At 51.3% G+C, this 19,662-nt stretch overlaps 2 protein-coding genes across 2 annotated transcripts in view; one reads left to right on the top strand and one right to left on the bottom strand.

Annotated features, from left to right (window-relative positions):
* Nucleotides 1-2,323, top strand: part of CIB4 (calcium and integrin binding family member 4) — a 49,497-nt gene extending 47,174 nt beyond the window's left edge. Inside the window, exons 6-7 of the mRNA XM_019735273.2 lie at nt 582-670; nt 2,183-2,323. Coding sequence (XP_019590832.2) covers nt 582-670; nt 2,183-2,213 — 120 coding nt within the window. The 3' untranslated portion in view covers nt 2,214-2,323. The remainder of the gene's footprint in view (nt 1-581; nt 671-2,182) is intronic.
* Nucleotides 2,324-2,487: 164 nt separating this feature from the next.
* CIMIP2C (ciliary microtubule inner protein 2C) lies at nt 2,488-16,469 on the bottom strand. Its single transcript, XM_019735274.2, has 4 exons — nt 16,255-16,469; nt 7,182-7,455; nt 5,957-6,069; nt 2,488-4,306 (listed from the first exon to the last, which is right to left on the bottom strand). The coding sequence occupies exons 1-4, from the start codon at nt 16,326-16,328 to the stop codon at nt 4,162-4,164; spliced, it is 606 nt and encodes a 201-aa protein (XP_019590833.2). The 5' UTR covers nt 16,329-16,469; the 3' UTR covers nt 2,488-4,161.
* Nucleotides 16,470-19,662: the final 3,193 nt, after the last annotated feature.

The raw sequence follows: 19,662 nt of genomic DNA, 5'->3' as shown, positions 1-19,662 counted from the left end.
CACAATGGCCAGATGTCCTGGCGTGACGGTCCAAAGTATGACAGGACATGAAGACAGCCTCGTGAAGCCAACAGGGCATGGATCCATTTGTGCTCAGATCATGAGACCCTTCATGTGCTTTTGGTCTGGATGGGAACTAGGAGCAGAGCTAAAGCACTGAGGGCTCATTACTGCCTCCTCGACCTGAGTGAGCCTGTGCAGTGCAGAATCCCTGCTTGTGACTGGGTGACAGGAGTGGGTGGGCGGTGTCACCCTGTTCACCCTGCACCTTATTATCTCACTGCCAACTGTGTGCTGGAGGCACCAAGAGGACGCTTCCCATGAGGAGACCAGCCCCCGATGTCCCCGGCCTCAGTGCACACAACCTCATCTCTCTGTACTTCCGTGTCCGTGTCCGGGGGTGAGGGTGGCAGTGGAAGAAGGAGAACACCTGCCTCCCTCTGGGCTGAGTGCTGAGCTGGGCAGAGAGCCTGGCTTATGGCAGCACACGGCACGTGTCATTTCTCCCCCTCTCCTGAGCCCCCATCGCATGTTCGTAGCTGACTCCTTTCTGCTCTGTGCTCCTCCGCACCCCTCGCCAGGTCCTGAATGACTCGGATCTGGACAATGACCACATGCTGTGTTTCTCAGAGTTTGAACACGCCATGGCCAAGGCTCCCGACTTCATGAAGTAAGGTGTTCTGGAGGGGACGTATGCCCAGCACAGTGGGGGACGAGAAGGGCCCCCAGTCTCCCCTTAGCCAATGGGGCATCTCAGTCTTCCCAAGGGAGTCTTCCCGTTCTTTCAGAATCAGCCAAACTGGAGCTTCTGAGAAATTAGGAAACCTAGAAAGAGTCAGGGAGTGGGGTTTTGACAGGCAAGGGGGGATTGCATTCCAGGCCTTGCAGATGAGGTGTGTAGGTGGTCCACACTTCACGTGCTTCTTCTCTACAACACGCCCTTGTGCTGCTCCCTAAGTCCCCTGGGCTCTGGGACTGACCTGGGGCATTACCTTTGCCACCGCTAGTCCTGCCTCTTCCCCCACAACCTCCGGGGTCACCAGGAGTTGGGGATTTGCACGGGGTCCCAGGATGCTGTGAGGAGCCTGGTGGTGGAGACCAGAGAGGACCTCAAGCCTTTCCAAACCTTGTTTCAGGCACAAAGGGCCCTTAATGGTCTTATCTGGTCCAAGCACCCTTGAAATGATTGGCCATCTCCATATTTCCCTGACGTGTTTAACAATCTTGTTTGCAGCCTTCCAGTTATGGGAAACGCACCACCCCTGGAGGGAGCCCATTTCACTATCCAACAGCCCTGTTAGAGCACCCCGGTGGTGTTGAGCTGGCATTTTTTCACATGTGTCTGCTACTCCTGGGTCCTATTCTGTCCTTGGTCTCATAGAATACGTGATTTTCATGACAAGGAAGAATGCCCACTCACACGTTTAACAAACCAATCAAAAAAGAACAAAGGCGCCTAGACCTCAGAGCACACCCAATCAGGAACCTGGGATAGCATCTTTGGGATAGACGCAACCCTAGTCTTTGCCTCTCTCCTCAGCAACTCCATACTTAGCTCGATGTACGAACCCACAATCTGTTTAGTCAGACATGAGACCAAATATGGTCTCCCCATAGTGGTCAAGTTTACATCTCCTTGGCTTTGAGTGACCCTCAGTGACTCCTAAGTAATATCCTTCAGCTCTGACTCCAAATTTGCAGAGAGAGAATCGATTGGCCTAGCTCGGGTCAAGTGTCTACCCCTCTTCCAACCACCTGGATGGAGGAGAGGGCTCTCAATGCCGACATGGCTGCCAGGAGGCTGTGGCTTGGGCAGACTCTCTATAAGAGAGTCCACACTGGGAACCACCACAACCAAGGGTAATTCTTCTTCCATAGTATCCCAGCACATAATTGGGGCCAGACTCCTGTCCTCCCTGGGTTTTTCTTTGACTTTCTTACACTTCTTTCCATGGGTTCTAGCACCGCAAGGTTATAAAACACGGTTTGCATTCTAGTGATGCCAAAAGTTACTTAAAGGCAGCTTTGGGTTGGCTTGGGAGAGCTGCAAACTGGCCGTTACTCAGAGAAAGGGACATGAGAGGTGGGCAAGGGAGGGTGTCTCTAGGACTACAGTGACCCAGAGTTCAGAGGGTGCTTTACACCTGGAGGCTTAAGGCAGCTCATGGATTCTTTCTTTCAGCTCCTTTCGGATTCACTTCTGGGGATGCTGATGTGGCCACAAATACCTAAACTGGCAACTTCAAGGGGACCATTGGAACTTGGAATCCAATCCTCTCTGGGCGGTAGGGGACTCTGATTAGAAGTCTGACTTTTCCCCTGATCCTCCCCCACTTCAAGAATATTGTTTATTCAATAAAGTAAAGGAAAACCCTTTTCTTTGTCCTATCAGTTCATTATGTTTTGAATGCAGAGTCATATAGAAGTTTTTGTTTTTTTTTATTAAGAACTGCTTGTTCCAGGGTTTAAGTTAGCTGAGGACGTCAAGTAAGCAGGAATAGCCAGTCTTTTCGAGAGCAGGGTTCAAATCCCCACCCACATCACAGCAGGGACCAGGACAAGTGGGAAGAAGTTCAACAGGAAAATATACGTCCTTCCCCCCCTTCACTGCAGCCCACACTCCCACCCCCAGCACCTCTCCTTGCATCTCCTGTGGCAGCCTGTCCTGAGACATGTGCGTAGCGGTCATTCCAGGTGGCACCTGGTTTCCCAGCCCTGGTTGAGGTAGAAGACATTTTGGCCCCACGTGGCACCCCCAGGCCCTTGGGATGTGACAGTGTGTGACCAGCAATCATTTTATTTGCTTTGTTATTCTGCCAAGCCCTGGAATGAGTTTGGCCCTCACAGGGACCCTTTGGGGTCCAGCTGGTCAGACTGAGACACAGGAGAAGCCCCTGATAGGGGTCTCTGAGAGCTGTCAGATGCCTACCTGACGGGCACAAGGTTTTCTCATTTACAGTGTCCTGAGGGGAGGAGTCTAACTGATGATGGCTCAGAGGGGAAGGGCTGTTTCACCCTCATGTACTTGAACCTTCAGTGGTCCCCTTGCTTTTAGGTCCTGACTCACCATGCAGGGGTGAGTCCCTTGATTAAATCCAGGAAGTGCTGGTATGTTGGAGAACTCCTGTAGTGTGGGTATACACCTGGTCTGAGGTCCCCATCCCAGATCCTGTCCGCTGAGGAACTGTCACCCACATCCTGTCCCCTGTCCCAGCAGGCAGGAGGCCTCCCAGGAAGTGGGAAACAATAGTCTGGTGAGAATAGACTCTCTAGAACTTGGCCTTCCCTGGCCACCTCAGGCATGTGACCTCGGAACCCATTTCTGGTGTCCACTTCTGGCCTAGAGGCTCCTGAAACAGAGATTCCTTGAAGAGTAGCTTAGTCTTGGGTGACTCCCTCCTGTCCCCTTCTAGAAATAGTCCCAGGGGTAGATGCCAAATCAGCTCGTCCGTGCCAGTCTGGACAAAAGGCAGAAATGTGTGCTTCTCCCTGGCACCACAGGGTCCTTCAGGATCCCAAGGGCTGTGTCATTCCTGCCTATCAGTCACCACGTGGACAACAAGCAGGGTGTGGAGTGGAAAAATCAGAGCTTGGGATTCAGACAGACTTGGATTCAAATCCTGGCTGTGCCACTTCCAAGCTGTGTGAGCTTGGGCAACTTTCTCAACTTCTCTGAGCCTCAGTGTCTTTATCAGTAACACCACTCTGTTACATGTTATTATGTGGACTAACTAATGCTGAGCCAGGCTCAAACAGGAATTCCTTTGCATATGCAATAGTCCTGGGGTCACTTCACCTTCATTCTCAGATGTGGGATAATGGGCCTTCCTCAATTATACCAGTGGAAGCAGATGGAAGGTATCTCCTATCTGGGTGACCTGCCACTACAACTCAGGATCCCTAAAGTCCTCAGTTCTACCTCCACCACTTCAGGGGGAAAGGTGGGTGAGCCCAACGGGTCGCTGACAACTGCACTTTTTTGGCTTGAACCCCTTGGGCTGAGCTTTTCACAGCCCTTAAGACAAAGTGCTGTGTGACCCTTGGGCATTGTCCTGCTGTAACCAAATGCTCCTGGGACTCAGAGGAGAGGAGCATGGGATGATCATGGTTAAAGATTTTATTCCAAAGAGCCAACCTGGCCAGGATCACGGCTGTCAGGCGTCACGCTCTGAACTCAAAGTAGGAGTCTCTCTTCTGCCGCTCCTGTGAGGAGACCCTCTTACCCGATGGGAACGTCTGGTAGGTCTTCATGTTCTCAGGGCATAGTCTTAAAAGGTGCCACTTATCCTTCGGGCTCAGAGGAGGCCTGAGGGTGAGGGTGGAGCCAGTGTTACACAGTGTGTCAAGGAGGGAGGGTGAAAAATGCCCAACCACAGCCCCACCTGCCCATTGCCCAACCCTGCTGCCGCTGACACTGCTGGCTGCTCATCAGGGTAACAGCTGATAAGTCACCCTGCAGTTAACATAAAAATAACTTGTATTTGCACAACAGTACAGTGGTTAAGAGTCAGGACATGGGTGTCACTGCTGGGATGGATTCTGGCCCAACTCCTGCTAGAAGTGTAGACATGTAAAAGGGACCAATGTTGGTATATCCCTCTTAGCTTGGCTTTGAGAAGCAAATTAGGTAATGCATATAAAGCACTTAACACGATAATGGACAAGGAGCAAACTCTCAACAAATATTAGAAGAATGGTGATGGTGATGATGTCAGTGATGGTGATAAAACTCAGGAAAGGGACTTGCCCCAGGCCATGAGGTGATCAGGGGAAGGGCTGAGTGCAGACACTCGCCCTCTTACTGCCAACTACTGGGTCGGCCCTCCATGGTGGGTGTGAAGCCATCAACAGAAGCAACGGAGCTGGGGCGTCCCAGGCTCCCCACAGCTGCGGGAGGTACAGATCCTGCCCAGAGCAGTCTCAAGAGCTCTAGGCCCAGGAGAAGCCGCACTCTGTCTCCAGGTTTGGAGTGACTCAGAGCCACCTCAAGAGGCAAAGATGGCCAACTCAGAATCCTAGAGTTTGCATCACAAGGTCTGGGTTCCTCCAGTTCTACCTCCAAGCAGACTGGCTGCCCAGCACAAGCTCCCGAGGCCATCGCTAAACCTCAGTTTTCCTGTTTATTAAATAGACTGATCTATCTTGCAGAGAGGAACCTATACAGGAAGTTAAATCTGTTTCTTTAAAAATCATTAAACTCTATGGAAAAGGTTGCTGCTTCATCAAGAATGATAACGGTGAGACTCGGGGCTCTTGAGGCAAGTAAGCATGGAGATCTGTCCATTGCTTCCCGAGCCCCGCTAACCCACCCGACACCTTGATGGCATAGCCTTCTGATCTCCTTGCCTGAGTGTCAGGCAAAGAAACCGTGTGCCAGGTTATCTACAAGGAACAGCTGGCCTTCCTTGGGAAAAGAAGCTCTCCAGGATAAAATCATCACGGTGCAGGCATTGAGGGACTTGCACATTTTGTCAAGTGGACAGTTGAACTTTGAAGACATTGTCAAAGCTGTAGAACATGTTTCGCGTCTGCACGGTATTGGGGGACAGTCCCTCCTTTGTGTAGTGCCCTCCGTGTCCGCCAGAGGGCAGCAACTCCTTGCTGCTCAGAGCAGCTGTGCCGCATTTGGAGGAGCGTGGCTGTAAGGCTGCCATTGCAGGGCTTGGAAGAAGCCTGCAGATTCAGGCTGGCAAAGATTATGGGGTTTGCCCCCAAAATCCCAGTGCATCGGGCCAGGAAAATGCTCCCCCTAATTCCACCCATTCAGGTTCCTGGCATCATCAAGCTGCCGGAACCCTGACCCCTTGTTCTGTAACTGTCACCCTCTGCACTGTAGGCTCGTTAGGGCAAGGTCGTAACTCATTTCTCAGTCTGGGTGCCTACGTGCCGGGCAGAGAGCGGGTGCCCTGTGGACATGTGAGTGTTGCATGTATGGGTGAGGAAGGCAGGCACTCACAGGTCGGTGGGGATGGGGTACCGTTCCCACTCCTTCACAGGCAGCACGAAATAGGGGACGCGGAGCACCATGCCCGTCTTGTCTTGATAGTACTTCCGATGCTGCTGTGCCAACTACAGCTCAAGCCGAGAAGAGATGGCAAGTTGTTAGTGTGCAGGAGTGACCGCGGTCACCTGGGCAGGGCGTGGGGGCATCTCCCCTAATGCCCCTGAAGGAGTCCCCAGCTAGGTGTCCTCTCTGAGCCTGCCTTCTCATCTGTCTAATGATGGCAATGACACTCACCACGCCAGTTTTGCTATGGAGAGTAAATGAGACAAGGGACCAGCACAGTACGGTATGTGAGGCCCCGCTCAGCAGGTGGCACAGGTAAGCTCTGTGTTTCTTTCTCCCTTTCCTTCCCTTCGGGACAGGGCATGCTCTGTGCGAGAGTCAAAATGGAGGACAGTGAGACAGTCCCACAGCTCCTTGGGCTGTGACGGCATCAATCTGGGCCTCTCCCTGAGGAGGCTCCCTGCTCATACAGTTCTCTACCCTGAGGACCAGGAGGCACCTGTGTCCTTGAAGTCAGGCTGGAGGGATGTTTGCAAGGGAAGTGAGGGAGAAAGTGTGGTTTCCAGGAACATAGCATAGCTCCCTTTGTTCCCACTAAGGAAGCTGAGTGCCTGTGTGCCTGTGGCCCGCTGGGACGCGTTTGAACCAGAGCCAGAGGAGGCTTTAAGAGACAGAGGAGCAGGAAAGAACACTGGGACGTGGGCAGGTCCTCCTCCATTTGCCTGTCTTCCTTTGAGGGAAGTTAGAGTGCAGTCTGGGGTGTCAGGTGGGCCCACCTGGCGCCAGGTGGGCGAGTACAGTTGAAAGCAGACTTGCAGTGGGAGCCGGGTGAAGGCTTAGTGGGCCCTTCGTGCATGTGTGGTTCATCCTGGGGGTCAACCTTTGCCTTTTACCCAGGCAGGAGGTAAGCAAGAGTTCACAGGGCTGAGAGGCCCCAGGCCAGAGGCTCCAGCTCTCTCAGCAGTGGAGAGAGCAGGGACAAGACTACAGGAGCCCCTGGGTGGGGGGAGGTCAGGGAAGCGGAGTCTTGAGTTCTCTCCCCACTGCTCCTAGCCAAACTCACCAGGGTGGCTCAGGGGCTCTAAAACAGCAAGTAAATGCCCCCTGGAGGGTGAGAGGTCTCCCCTGGCCCCAGCCATCACCCCTCCCCATGGTCAGGGGGAGAGCGACCCACCTGGTAAAAGCAGGTGAGTTCAGTGGAGCGGTCATTGTCCAGGTTGAAGCGGGTATAGGTGGGGTTGTGCAGCCAGCGGTCCCGGGTGTGGGAGCGGTTACTCAACACGATGTTGGGGTTTGGGGAGAAGAGGGTTGGGAAGTGGCCGCCCTTGCTGAAGGGAGTGTGGCTCTTCTCCAGGGCTGTGTTGCGGTGGTCCTGGAAGTACTTGAGGGTAGCGGTGCCGTACGGGCAGCCGAAGGCGAAGGCCACACCAGGAACATGACCTTGGTACCTGTAACAGCAGTGGGGGAGGGGAGGGACAGGTCAGGGAAGGGCTCCAGGGTCAGTTCCATGGGAGGCCCTTAAAACTGGGTGTGAGGTCAGTGGGCACTGGGGTCACCTCTGGGCCTTGAGAAGCTTCCTAAGGTGCACTGCCCAGCTCGGGTCTCTGGAGAAGGACAAGTGACAGAGACTCTGGGCCTCTTTCTCCCCTAGTCCTCTAGGATGGTCACATCTCCAGACCAGAGGCTTGCACAGGGGCCAGAACATCAGTGCCTTTCTAGAATCTGGCCGTACTTGAGGCCGCCTGGGCCAGAGCAGGCGGTGGAGGGGTGCGCTCCTCGACCGGACTCAGGCCTTCCTCCAGCCTCACCTCTCTTGTCCCCTTGGCATCTCTGCTCTTGATAGCCTGACCCTGGTGGTCATAACCCTCTCCCACAAGCCTCTGCCCTTCTGCTGCCCCCTCTTGAGTTCCTCATAGATGGTCAGTCTCCTGCCCTGGAAAGATGGTGGGGCTGGTGGGTGCCTTCGAGCCTAGGGGGTCATCTTGGCCACTTCCAGGACCGAGTCCTCCTCTTGGCCATGGCTCACCCCTCCTGGGTCTGGACGCCCCCCCTCCGTTCACAGCCCTAATTGGTCCCTCCCTGTTTCTCTCAGCCTCTGTCCTTCCTCCTGGCCATCTGTGATCTCTCATTCTCTCTTGGCTTCTCCCCTTCTACCTACAAATGTGTACATTTTTCCTAGACCACAAAATTGTCCAATAAGCCTTGCTTCTTTCTTATGTACCACCCTTTCTCTTCCTTTATTTCCAAATTTCTCTAAGCAATCCCCTGTACCTTCTTTAGGTCTTCCACTCCTATGCTTCCCCTGACTTCCGGCCCACCACCTCAATGTGAACCTGTACTTTTTCATTAACGCCTTATAAGGTCATCCAATTGGTAAGTCTAATGTCCTTGGCTCATATTGTCGCTGTGACATTTGTACTGATGAAGAAACTCGTTTGGAAGAAATAACCTGAGAAGTAGAAGCAGAATTCCTGAGAGTTCTTTGTGCTTTGTTTGAGACTTCACAAAAATATGAGTTCAATAAATCCATAGGTCAAAGCAAGAGGTAGGGAGATACTTCTTCCTTCATCCCAGTGAGTCTTTCCATGAGCAAAGAGCTCCCCACGGAAGTGCCTCTGTTATCCACTTGCTCTTCCACCTTGGAGGTGAAGGAACATCTGACTGGTGGGTTGAAGGGAAAAAAACAAGGCTTCTTGAAGCCTAGCCCTCCTCCTCCTTTTTCTCGGAAGCAACGAAGCCCACATGACTCCTCCACGCCCTGTGTTGTGTGGACACACTGCCCTTTGGGAGGAAAGCCTGCCCCACCCAGTGCAGCCCAGCCGTCTCATTCTGGAGTTCAGTGTCGGCCTCATTCCCGGTATCAGCTTTCTCGCTTTTATCTGATTTCTCAAGTGGTTCAGAACATAGGGAATAAAAGAGGTGCTGGTCAACAGGTGCTACCAAAACCCAAAAAAGAGATAATAAAGCGACAGCATGAAAACTAAAGAAAGGTCATGGACAACACGCTGTATGGAAAAGAGCGTGGCCCAAGGGTATCAAACTGGCCAAGTGGTCATTCAGGTATAAAGGCGGCTGCCAGTCCTTTCCCAGCATGAAAGCGCTTAGGAAATAAAGCACCCCTGGCCTCTTTGTGAAAGCCGTGTGACAAACTCCTGTCAACTGAGAGCTGATTCAAAAGAAAAACACACTCAGTAATATAGAACCTCTGCTAGAACAACTGGTGGTGAGCTTCAAATCTATTTAAGTACAGAACTAGGACTAGCAGGTGAAGGCTGGTTGCAGAACAGAATGTAAATGTTACAATACCTATCACAGTACCAAACAGTTTAAACAACAAGATTGGGGAGTGGGTCGGTAGAGAGAAAATGGGTGTGTACTTACTAAGAATTTCTAAAGCAGAGTCAACCCATGGCATCTAAAATTGAAACGTTGTTTAAAAAAAAAGTAATGACTCTAACCCCTTAACGGCTTTTATATTTCTTTTTCTCCCTTTTTTTCTCTTTCTTCTTCAGAGGGACATTTTACGAGCTAATATCTCTTGTGATGAATTAGCATTTATCCAAAGTCTAGCTATTTTTCCGTTTTGCTTCAGTATCTTTGTCTTCAGTTAAGTTCTAGTAAGATTAAATTTCATGCTTTTCATTTTTAAATAGTAAATATAGTATGATCCTAATTTTGTAAAATTGCTTTGTCTATCTTTCTATCCATCCATCCATCCATCCATCCATCCATCTTGTCTTTTATTTGAATATACACATAAAGAGAAACTTAGAATGATGTTCACCAAATGCTAACCCTGGTTAATTGTAGGTGTTTGGATTGGGGGTGGTTTGTTGTTTTCTTTGTATCTTTAAAAAAACAACACACAGACTCAGATGGCATTAAGTTATTTGATTGGGAACCTACTGTGTGCTGGCACAATGCTAGGTGACAGGAATTATAAAGTCCACTCACTCTGCCCTCTTCCTCAAGCCCACCCCTCATTCAGGACGCATTGAGTCACGGGTGCATATGTGCGTGTGCAGGGGCTATGCCAGTGGTCTAGGCTCTAATGCTATTAGAAGTAAGGAGAGAAGGCCAATTCCGGGTGAGGGGAGGAGGTTGGTATTGGTGGAGCTCCACCAAAGGGTTTCCACTGGGTGAGGCTTGGAGGTTTCAATGTGGAGGAGGACTGATTGGGTCTGACTCTTTTCCTCATCTTCTAGATGCTGGTGTCCTCTTCTCTTTTCAGGGACCCTTCCCTTTGGAGGAGCTCACCCATGTTAGACTTCTAACACCAAGGACCTCCCAATCTGTATCTCTGTCCCTGACCCTTCTCTTGGCTATAAATCCACACCCTCAGCTATCCACACTCATTGCGATTGAAACCAGCCTGTTCCTCCTTCTGGATACGCCTCTCCTGGTTAACACCCTCCTCACCCACTAGATTCCACCAGAATCCACCAGAAAGCAGGAATCACCCTGCTGTCCTCCACAGCCAACCTATTGCTAAGTTTTGCTTATGCTTCCTTGTTAGTAACTTTCCCACCGCCCTGCATCCGTCTGCTACAATCATTCCTCTCTCACCTGGATGGTCCTGAATCTCCTAGATAGTGTGCTAGACCAGGTTTTACCCCTTCCAGCCTGCCATCCACAATGATGCCGGGCGATCTTTCTCAAATATACGTCAGGTCACCAAGGCTCACCTCTTTCTTCTCACTTCCCCACAGGTACCCTGTACCCCAGAAGTGTTACTCACTTCTGTGGGGCCCCACATGCTCTCAAGGCCTCCAAGCCTTCACACACATCTCCTTTCCTGGAATGCCAAATCTCTGCCTGCCCTTTGGGGCATTTCCCACTCACTCACAGAACCAGGGCGCTGCCATCCTCCCTGACTGGATGCCCTGGTTCTACCAGTGTCTCCGCGTCACAGTCAGATGCTCATCCGTCCTCCACACAGATCCACGGCACTTCATTTCCTCTGCTAATCTGTGTTCCCCTTTATATCCAGCCACTCGACACGTGACAAGTGCTCAATAAATGTTCACTGGAGGAGGCAGAAGTCCAGAAACCCGGGGCACCATGTCCTGGAACGCTGTTTTCAAAGGGGCTTGGTTCTGTCACAAAGCATCCCACCCACAGGGGCGTTCGCGCTCCTCTGAAGGAAGTAGCTATAGAAATGTGACGTGTTCCTGTGATTCTTCTCTTCGCCACCCCCATGCTCTCTGCCCTACTCCTCCTCTGCTCCCTGCTTTTCTACCTTCTCTGAATGCCAAGGTATTTGCATTCCAATAGAATAGAAGCCCTCTCCTCCGCAGTGCTCCTAAGGTTCTGCCTGGATTCCAGATTCCGTTCAGAACTTGCTGCTGGTGGGGGGGGCCGTGTGTGCACGGGCGCACGTGCAAATGTGCACATTTATTTAGCACTCAGCCCGCACACCTTGGCTAGCTAGGGCTGTGTCCCTCATATGCACTTGCATTTGCGTGCCTTGAGCGTGACCCCATGCAGTTCCATGGTGTCGCCTTCTGAAGGCCCATTTTGCTAGTTGCGTGGCAGGTCAAGGTGGAGAGGAACAGAAGGGAATGGTGGGTCTCATAACGGGACATTGAACTGTCCCTGTGGTGCCACCACACCTACTCCTTGACCTCTTCAATGCTCCTGTGCCCCTCACCCACCTGCACACCCCACAAGCTAGAAGACAGTGTTCAGCCGGGCCCTGGGCAACGAGCACACGTGCACCCTAAGGTCTGCTGTGGTTACTGTGCCTGCAGGGGACAGTGTCCCTGCCTCTTGATAGCACTGGTTGGCCCCATAGCTACCATGAAAGTTAATTACCATGAGCCATCGGGGATCCTAGGAGCAGCCCTATTAATTAATTAACTTATTACTATTTAACGTGTCCTCATTCCACACGTGCCCTCTTCTCCACAACATTTGGTTCTGAGCACAGTTCTGTTGAGATCCTTCTGCTGGGCAAAAAGCTTCCAGGGCTCCTCCTTGCCTGTGAAATTAAGAACAAACCGCCAGACACTCAAGGCCCTGCTTGACACGGGCTTCTGTGAGAGGTCTTTCCAGTCTTATCCACTTTCATGCCTCAGCTTTTCCACTCCAGCCAAACAGGACATTTGCTACTGTGGAATACATCCTGCTGCCACCTCCACCCCATGTTTTCCTCAGGCCATCACTGCATCCAGAAGACACTGCTGTCTTCCTCTCCCCTATTGTGATCTTACCCATTCTTCAAGGAATATTTCAAATACCCCCATTCTGTGGAGCCTTCTCTGACCCATCCATGGGCCATGCCTGTCCCCTCTATGAACTGTCCTTGCTCTTTGGGCCTCTCTTACGTCCCAGGTCACATTCTGCTATGTCGTAATTACCTGGGCCCTCACTCATTCTTTCCGAATTATAAACTCCATGGGGAGAGAGAGCTGCGTTCTATTTGTATCTTTATCCCTGGCATTCCTGGCACTCAGTAGATGCTCCATAAATGTTGTTGAATTGAACTGACAAATGGAGGCACATTTTAAGGGCTGATCGTTCTTCTGGAGAGAAGAAGCGTCCTTGTTCCAAAGCCCAGGTCTCCAGGGGCCCTGACCCTCTGTTTTTAGGAAGGCTCCCCAGTTTCTCAGGGTTGTGTGAGAGGCATTGGTTACCTATCTGGGCACACAGGGTCTCCTCCGGTTACCTGGGCAGATGGCCTTTGCTTCATACCCAGGATGCACTGGGCTGTCTTCAGGGCTGCACACCTTAGTGCCAGGGCCTGGGCTGAAATGGAAGGGGCTTCAGAGATGCAGCTGACAAACCCTCCCCTCCTCTTGTCTGGACTGCACCTCTTTCACCCTGAGACGTGAGATCTCAGGCCTGAAGAAGTTGGTGGGAGCAGGCAGAAATGTGCTAGGGGCAGCTTATATTGGCTCACACTGGCTCAAGAGAACTGATTGCTAAATTTTCAGGATTTTTGCAAGCCTGTTGTTAAACAAGCCAGTATTAAAAATTAAATTATATAAAGTTACAATTAAAGACATTATATTAAAAACAAAGATAATATTCAAAACTCATGCTTCCTAATGATTTCATACATTTCACTATTGTCTGTGTTCTTGAGGTAATTTCCTTCGATTGTATCTGTATGGTGGAATTACTGTGTGGTGCTCTGCTGCTGCGTATCTCTTCCCAACTCTGCATTCAGTGATGCCACGTTAATCTCTTGAAATCAGCTGTGGTGGGAGTATTTATAGAACATATATGACTGCTACAAGTTAAAGCTTTTTCCCTCCAGAGAGTTGATTGTTAAATGTTAACTAACATACCACTGGGTGTTGCCTGTCTGTTTTACAGGGATTCCGGGGAAAGGGACACAGAGGGTGGGACCACCCTCTTGACAATGGCAAGTGTGGAATGCACTGATTTTAGGGCCCTGAAGCCCCTGAGGTCCAGGCTTAGCTCAGTGACAGATATGGGCACAGCTGCCACTCCAGGCAGATGGAGGGAAGGGCTGGGGTGCAAGCTCCCCTGCCCTCCCTCCTGGTGAGAGCTGCTGGGCAGGAGCTGTAGGCATCAGGGGCAGTAGCAGTCTGTGCATGAATGAATGCACAATGGCAGGTCACGTGTTTGCCCCGAGAACCAGTGAGGTGTGGTGGGAGACAAGGAGAAAAGGAGGATGCCACCCAGATCTGACCTGCAAGCAGGAGGCACAGTCTTGCTAAGGCCAGTCTCATCCTTAAAAAGCCTTACAATCCCAGGAACTCTGACTCAAGACTTCCCTGCTCCCTGCAGGGATGGTACACAGGCCAGACAGTGGCAAGCTGCCTGAGAGCTGCCACCTGGAGCAGCAAAGGATCAGATGGAGCACCCTGGCCAACTAGTCTGAAGACCAGCGTCCTGGTTCCCTTGGCATGTAGAACCAGGCCTTGAACACTGCAGGGATCTAACTAAGGATAATAGCTTGTTAGCCTGGAGCCTGGGGAGAGCAGGGTGTTGAAATCATAAAGACCAGACAGGGCAACTTGCTAAATGACCTTGGGCAAGCTGCTCATTTCTCATCTGGGTTGTTGTGAAGAGGTTTTCTTTTTTTTTGAAGTTTCTAAAATCCCAGCACAGTGCCTGGCACACAGTAGGTACTCATATGAGGGGCTCCTGGGTGCTACTATGGGGCATCAGGAACCTGGTTCCAGCCCAGCTCTTCCATCACCAGCCTGGGGCTCAGGCAAGTCCCCTCCAGACCTCAGTGACTGAGTCTAGAATGGGAGGAGCTAAGTCACAGGATCTCCCAGGGCATCACCGTTCTCTGCCTCTATGAATAACACTGGTAAGAGGGATGATGTGAGTGCCAGAAGAAACTGGCTGCCCTGAAAATCCTGTGATTAATGTTTGAAAAGACACACAAAAATAATAATTATCCAAGTGTGGCGGAGACTCTTGGATTCTTTCATTAAGTGAACAAAATTGCCAATGAGGTAGCATTTAGAAACATAAGACAATTCAATTCATCCCTCATCAATGGGGATATTTAGGGAGAGCATACCCCTCCCAGAAAGATCCAGCCGAGAAAGCAGTAGATCCAGGTTCAGCAGCTCCAGGCTAGGAGTCCAGTCCAGGCTAGGAGCCTTGTTTATGATTCACTTGTTATCACAATTTCCATATCAATCACAGGACAGGTTGCTCAAGAGAACTGCAGACAAGTGGCACGGATAGGGAAGCATCCTGGGATTGCTTCTGAAACAATCACTCTCCCACAACTAAATAGAGTGGGGGCACCATTGGGGAGGGTTAAGGTCCAACTGGAGACTATGGGGTGGGGGCTTAAGGTAAAAAATACATCAATGTATTAAATCAAACCTCATGATAAACACTCAGAATGTGGTGTATATAAACACCACTATCCAAGGTCACAAAGATGGATTTGAATTAAACCTTATGTATTAATGCCAGACTGGGAACCCATCAAGGGCATCCCCCCCTCCATTTTTGTCTTAACACAACAGCCAGCACATACCAAGCACTCAATACGTTTTTATCAAACGAATGCCTAAATGGATGAAAGAATCGAAAACTGCGACCTGGTAAATCAGCTTTTTCTGACTGGAACCTAAGTGGCTTTTGAGCTCTCCAAGGTCCTGCCCACAAGTGGGCTGGGTTAAAACTACAGCACCAGTGCTTAGTTACCTCTGTGCGCAGAAATGATTTTAATATCACAGCTCCTCAATGTCTTACTTATCCTGCTTCAAAACAACTCAAACTTCAGACAAAATATACTGCGATGTCTTGTATTCACTTTGCATTCTGTTCAGGCCACAGGGGAGAGCATGTGCTTTTTTTTTTTTCATCCACAGGAAGACCTGCCTACAGAATTCTAAAGATATTAATTTCATTCATTCATTCATTCATTCATTCATTCATTCACTTTATACAGATGTGCTGATATTGTGCAGGTTACTTCTTAGAATCCAGCCTTTGTCCTAAATGTTCAAGTTGACTGGACAGAGAAATAAGACAATCTTACACCCTGGAAGAGGAGGTTGGGAGGGGAAATCTCACACACTTTGGGAGACAGGGGAGGAAGGAAACAATTAGATTTGCATCTTGGATGTTTGGAATTTGAAAATATCCAGAGAAAGAAAGGGTAGGTTTGATTCTGCATCTGAAAATGCTAAAAGCAAGGCAGCTCTGGGGACCGGGTTCTGTGAGGATGAAGCGAGACCAGCGGGAAAACCGACCCCCCTCTGGTGCATAGCGCACACTACCGAACGCACTGCCGTCCTGTCTTGCCAGATTTTTCGAGCCCCGCCCCCGTTTCTTCAAACGATAAATACTAACGTTGCCCGAATCCTGAATGCCCGACACAGTGCTGGGAGCCGAGAACCTGTTCCCTTCTCGGTGACGCCTCACTTTCTTGCTCCTGCCTGCGCGTCTCCAAACACCAACCCCACACGGAGTCTCCCTCTCCTCCCCGTTACCCGGCCTGCATCCCTTGGAGGGCCCGTTATCCCGGGCTGGGTGTAGTCTGCGCTCTCTAGGGGTGGAATTCCTACCCCAGGGTATCTGGAGGGTCCCCCGCCGGCGCCCAGCCTCTGCCTGCTCTGAGCGCGCAACCCCCCGGGAAGACCACTGAGCTAGATGAAAATTTGGCGCCCCGGGTTCCTTCAAACCCCACAGGAGCGGGGGCGGAGTTTCGACGACCGAGGAGGGGTTTTGCGGAAGGGGAAGGGAGGGGCGCCCCAGGGGCTCTGACAGGCAGGTCCAGCCTGCATGCTCGGCGGCCTTACCCGGGCATGAGGGCGGGGGGCACGTAGGCGGCATTGAACTCGGTCAGCAGGGTGCCCGCGCTGCGAGAGGCCATGGTGGGTGCGGCGAGCTCGCAGCGAGCCCTGCGTTCGTTCTGGCGCTCTCCGCCGGACGGTCAACAGCCCCGGTCACCCGGCAACCGCGCGCCTGGCAACGCCAGAAGGGCCAAGCCGCCGCCCAGTTCCCCCACCCTCGCAGTCCCCTTTTTGAAGCAGCCCCGCGGGGAGCGCCCTTAAGATGCCCCCATGCCCACGTGCTGTGACCTCGCAAATCGCCGGTCACACCCACCCTCAGCTTTCACATCCAGGAATAGGCTCATCTCTCGTCTTTGCTGCCGGGTGTGGGGGCGCTCAGCCCCGGGACGGAGGTGGAAACTCGGTGGAAAGGCCAGGCTGGCCCCTCTGTCCGCTGTAAGACGCCCAGTGCCCCGGCGAGAAACGCCCTCGCTTTGGATGCAGTGCAGAAAGCAGCACCGCCGTCGCGGCTCAGCTCTGGTAGCCTGAGTGGCGGTGGGAGCCCCAAGAGTCATCGCTCCCCAAGGCTGCCCGCCGCGCCCCAGTTCCCCAAAGGGGAATGTTTTTCATTAATCTCTCGTCTCTCTCCGGGACTTCTTACCTCTTCTTGCCCCTCAAACTGCTCCACAAGAGTGGTTTATGAGTAAGGGGCAAAAAGCAAATGGTGACAAGGTCGGGGTGTGTGATTTACATTTGTCCCCAATTCTGCAGTTCAGTCCTGCCTAAATCTACAGGGTTGGCGTGTTTGCCCAGAAAGCTGACCTTGGGAAGGCCCCAGTGACGGTTCCTTTGTAATAACGACACCCCTTCCTGCCCCCCATAACTCTTTGGTGTCCCACATCCGGATTTCTCCAGTGACCCTCACACCAGGCCTGGACTCTGTGTGGGGCAGGGCGAGGCCTTAGGTCTTTAACTAGGGGTGAGGGTGTGGTGACAGCCTCCAAAGCACCATGCTGTTTGTGACTTGGACCCAGACCTGCCTCCCCAGCAAGCCTGACAGAGTCCTGGTGGCTGTAAGAATGCTCTGCCGTTTACCCCTGTGCTTCAGTCTCATTTCATCTGTCAGATGAGAAGTGTCATCCGCAGTTTGACCCTGTCCATGGCTGCTGATGAAGCCCACAGACACTAATGAGTTCACAGGCTACTGCTGCAATCAGAATTCTCAAAACACTTTCTCTGACAGATAAGGATGAAATTGAGGAAAGCACGAGCTTCCAGGAGGCTCAAGAAGCAGGACAACTGAAGGCTGGGGAGGAAAAGAAACTGACGGGGGATGATCGATAGCAAATGAGGTGGAAGGACGCTTCACCCGTCCTTCAAAGTGCAGACATATCTGTATATTTCTCAATTCTCTGTGCAGAGAATGGGCAACCATTAAAAAAAAAAAACACTTATAAAAGTTGTAAAAGAACAACCCTTGGTTCAGGTGTGCCATACTCCAGGAAGGCGTTTCTAATGACCTCACCCCCAACTCCTGGACAAGGTCAAGTGCCCACTCCCTCTCCCCATGAGGTTCAGTCCTGTGTCATATTCATTCTTGAATCCCCAGCATCGGGCACTAGAAGGAGTTCAGTACATATTCATTGAATAAAGTTTATAGTCAGAGTTACTGAAATGGGTGATAGGAAAATGGAAACTAAAAGTAGGATCTGGCTCAGGTTTCAGGAGTGTCAGCTGGCTCAGCTAAAGGATGCTATGTGTTGGCAGCGTGGAATTGGCAGCTGGAACCATTTTGTAGGTATGGGAACTGATGTTCAGCAAAGCTCAGGCCTTGCCTAAGGCAAGTCCATGGACGGTCCCCCCAAAATGCACAGTTCCATAGAAGGCCTCATGAAACTCACCCCCTTCAGGAGAGAACCTCCAGAGGTCCTAGGGAGGAGATGAATTTGTTTCCCTATCACATGCCACCAAGCCTCACAAACAAAGATCAGTTGATGACCTCATGAATGGAACATGCAAGTCAATTTAGTTTAGTTTTTTTTTTTAAAGAGACATTAAATTTATCTCTTTTTAAAAAAATTTAGACATTCACTTGTACTCGATAAATACAATATACTAAAATATTTTTTGATTCAATATGGTTAGATAAACGTGAGAAATGAGAGTGGGAAATGAGGAAGAAATGAGAAAGAAGGAAATAGCAAAAGAAAAATAGGGCAAAAAAGCAGCAAGGAGGCACCTAGAAAGAGGTAAGGACATCCTGCAGGCCAATGGCACTGTACAATTAAAAGGGACTAATCTCTTGTTAGCAACCTGTGAACATTTAATATTTCTGTTTTTGACCCTTTAGGTTCTATTCCATATAGATCACCAAATTCACTCTCTTATCCTGTCAATATACACGGGATACTATGCCAGGATCTAGGGATGCAAAGACGCAGTGCCCCAGGGTCTCCCAGGAGAGGTTAGTAGAGCAGCCAATGACAGAGGGGGATGGCAGGGTTGGGGGCAGGACAGAGGAGAACCCAACCTAGGGGCTGGGCCGTGCAGAGGCACTTCCAGGAATGGCACCAGCTGTGTGATTCCAGGTGAGAAGGCAGGGTAGGGTAGGGGCATTTTGTGCAGAGCAAACAGTAAGGGAGGGCAAGGGTGCAGCTGGCCCTGCCAAGGCTCCAGGTTTGAGGATCCCAGCCACTAGGGCCCCTTTCCCTACGAGCCCCTCCTAGGATATGCTTCAAGAAGAGGGGCCCATTCAAAAGGCCATTGGTCCTTGGAAATTCTGTCACAGAAGTCCATTCCCCCAGCCCTAGCAGCTGCTCCAGTCTGTCTCACTACTCCCAGCCTTCTCCATCCCCAGGCCTAGGACGGGGCGCAGTCAGTGTCCTGGACCTGAAGCATTGCTCTTAGTAGAACATAAGCTTCTGAAGCCTTCACAGTCATGCATCTCCTATCGTGCTTAGCCTGGCTCCTGAGCACCCCTCCAGCAGCACCTCCACCCTCCCAGATCCAGTGATCCCAGGACAAGGGGTCAGGACCCAACCTCTTGGGGGTACAATCTCTGTGAGAGGCGGTGAAGAAGGACATTCCCTTCTTCTTTTAGGGCTCCCATTTCTGAGGGACTGGCCACCACACGCAACCTGGATATTGTCCGGTAGATGCTGATTTTCTGGTTGAGGGGCTCTGGGTTGGGATTTCCACATGGCACAGTGTGACCCATCCAGAGCAGCCAAGCCTGGCCCATTCAGGTCCCCTGAGCCTTGGGAGCACAAGCAGCCATAGTGGCCAACTTGACTGTGGGGGAGGTGGCATTGATCACACAGAAGCACCAGTGCAATGTCCAGCATCCTGTGCACACAGATTATTGAAGTTCCTTCTTCCCTGTGGGGGGGGGGGTTCCCCCAGCCACATTCCCACCCCTTCCACACTCATGTCCAT

Source organism: Rhinolophus sinicus, linkage group LG05 (genome assembly GCF_036562045.2).
Source record: "Rhinolophus sinicus isolate RSC01 linkage group LG05, ASM3656204v1, whole genome shotgun sequence".
In the NCBI taxonomy this organism is placed as follows: domain Eukaryota; kingdom Metazoa; phylum Chordata; class Mammalia; order Chiroptera; family Rhinolophidae; genus Rhinolophus; species Rhinolophus sinicus.
This window is presented reverse-complemented; position numbering and strand designations above follow the sequence as displayed.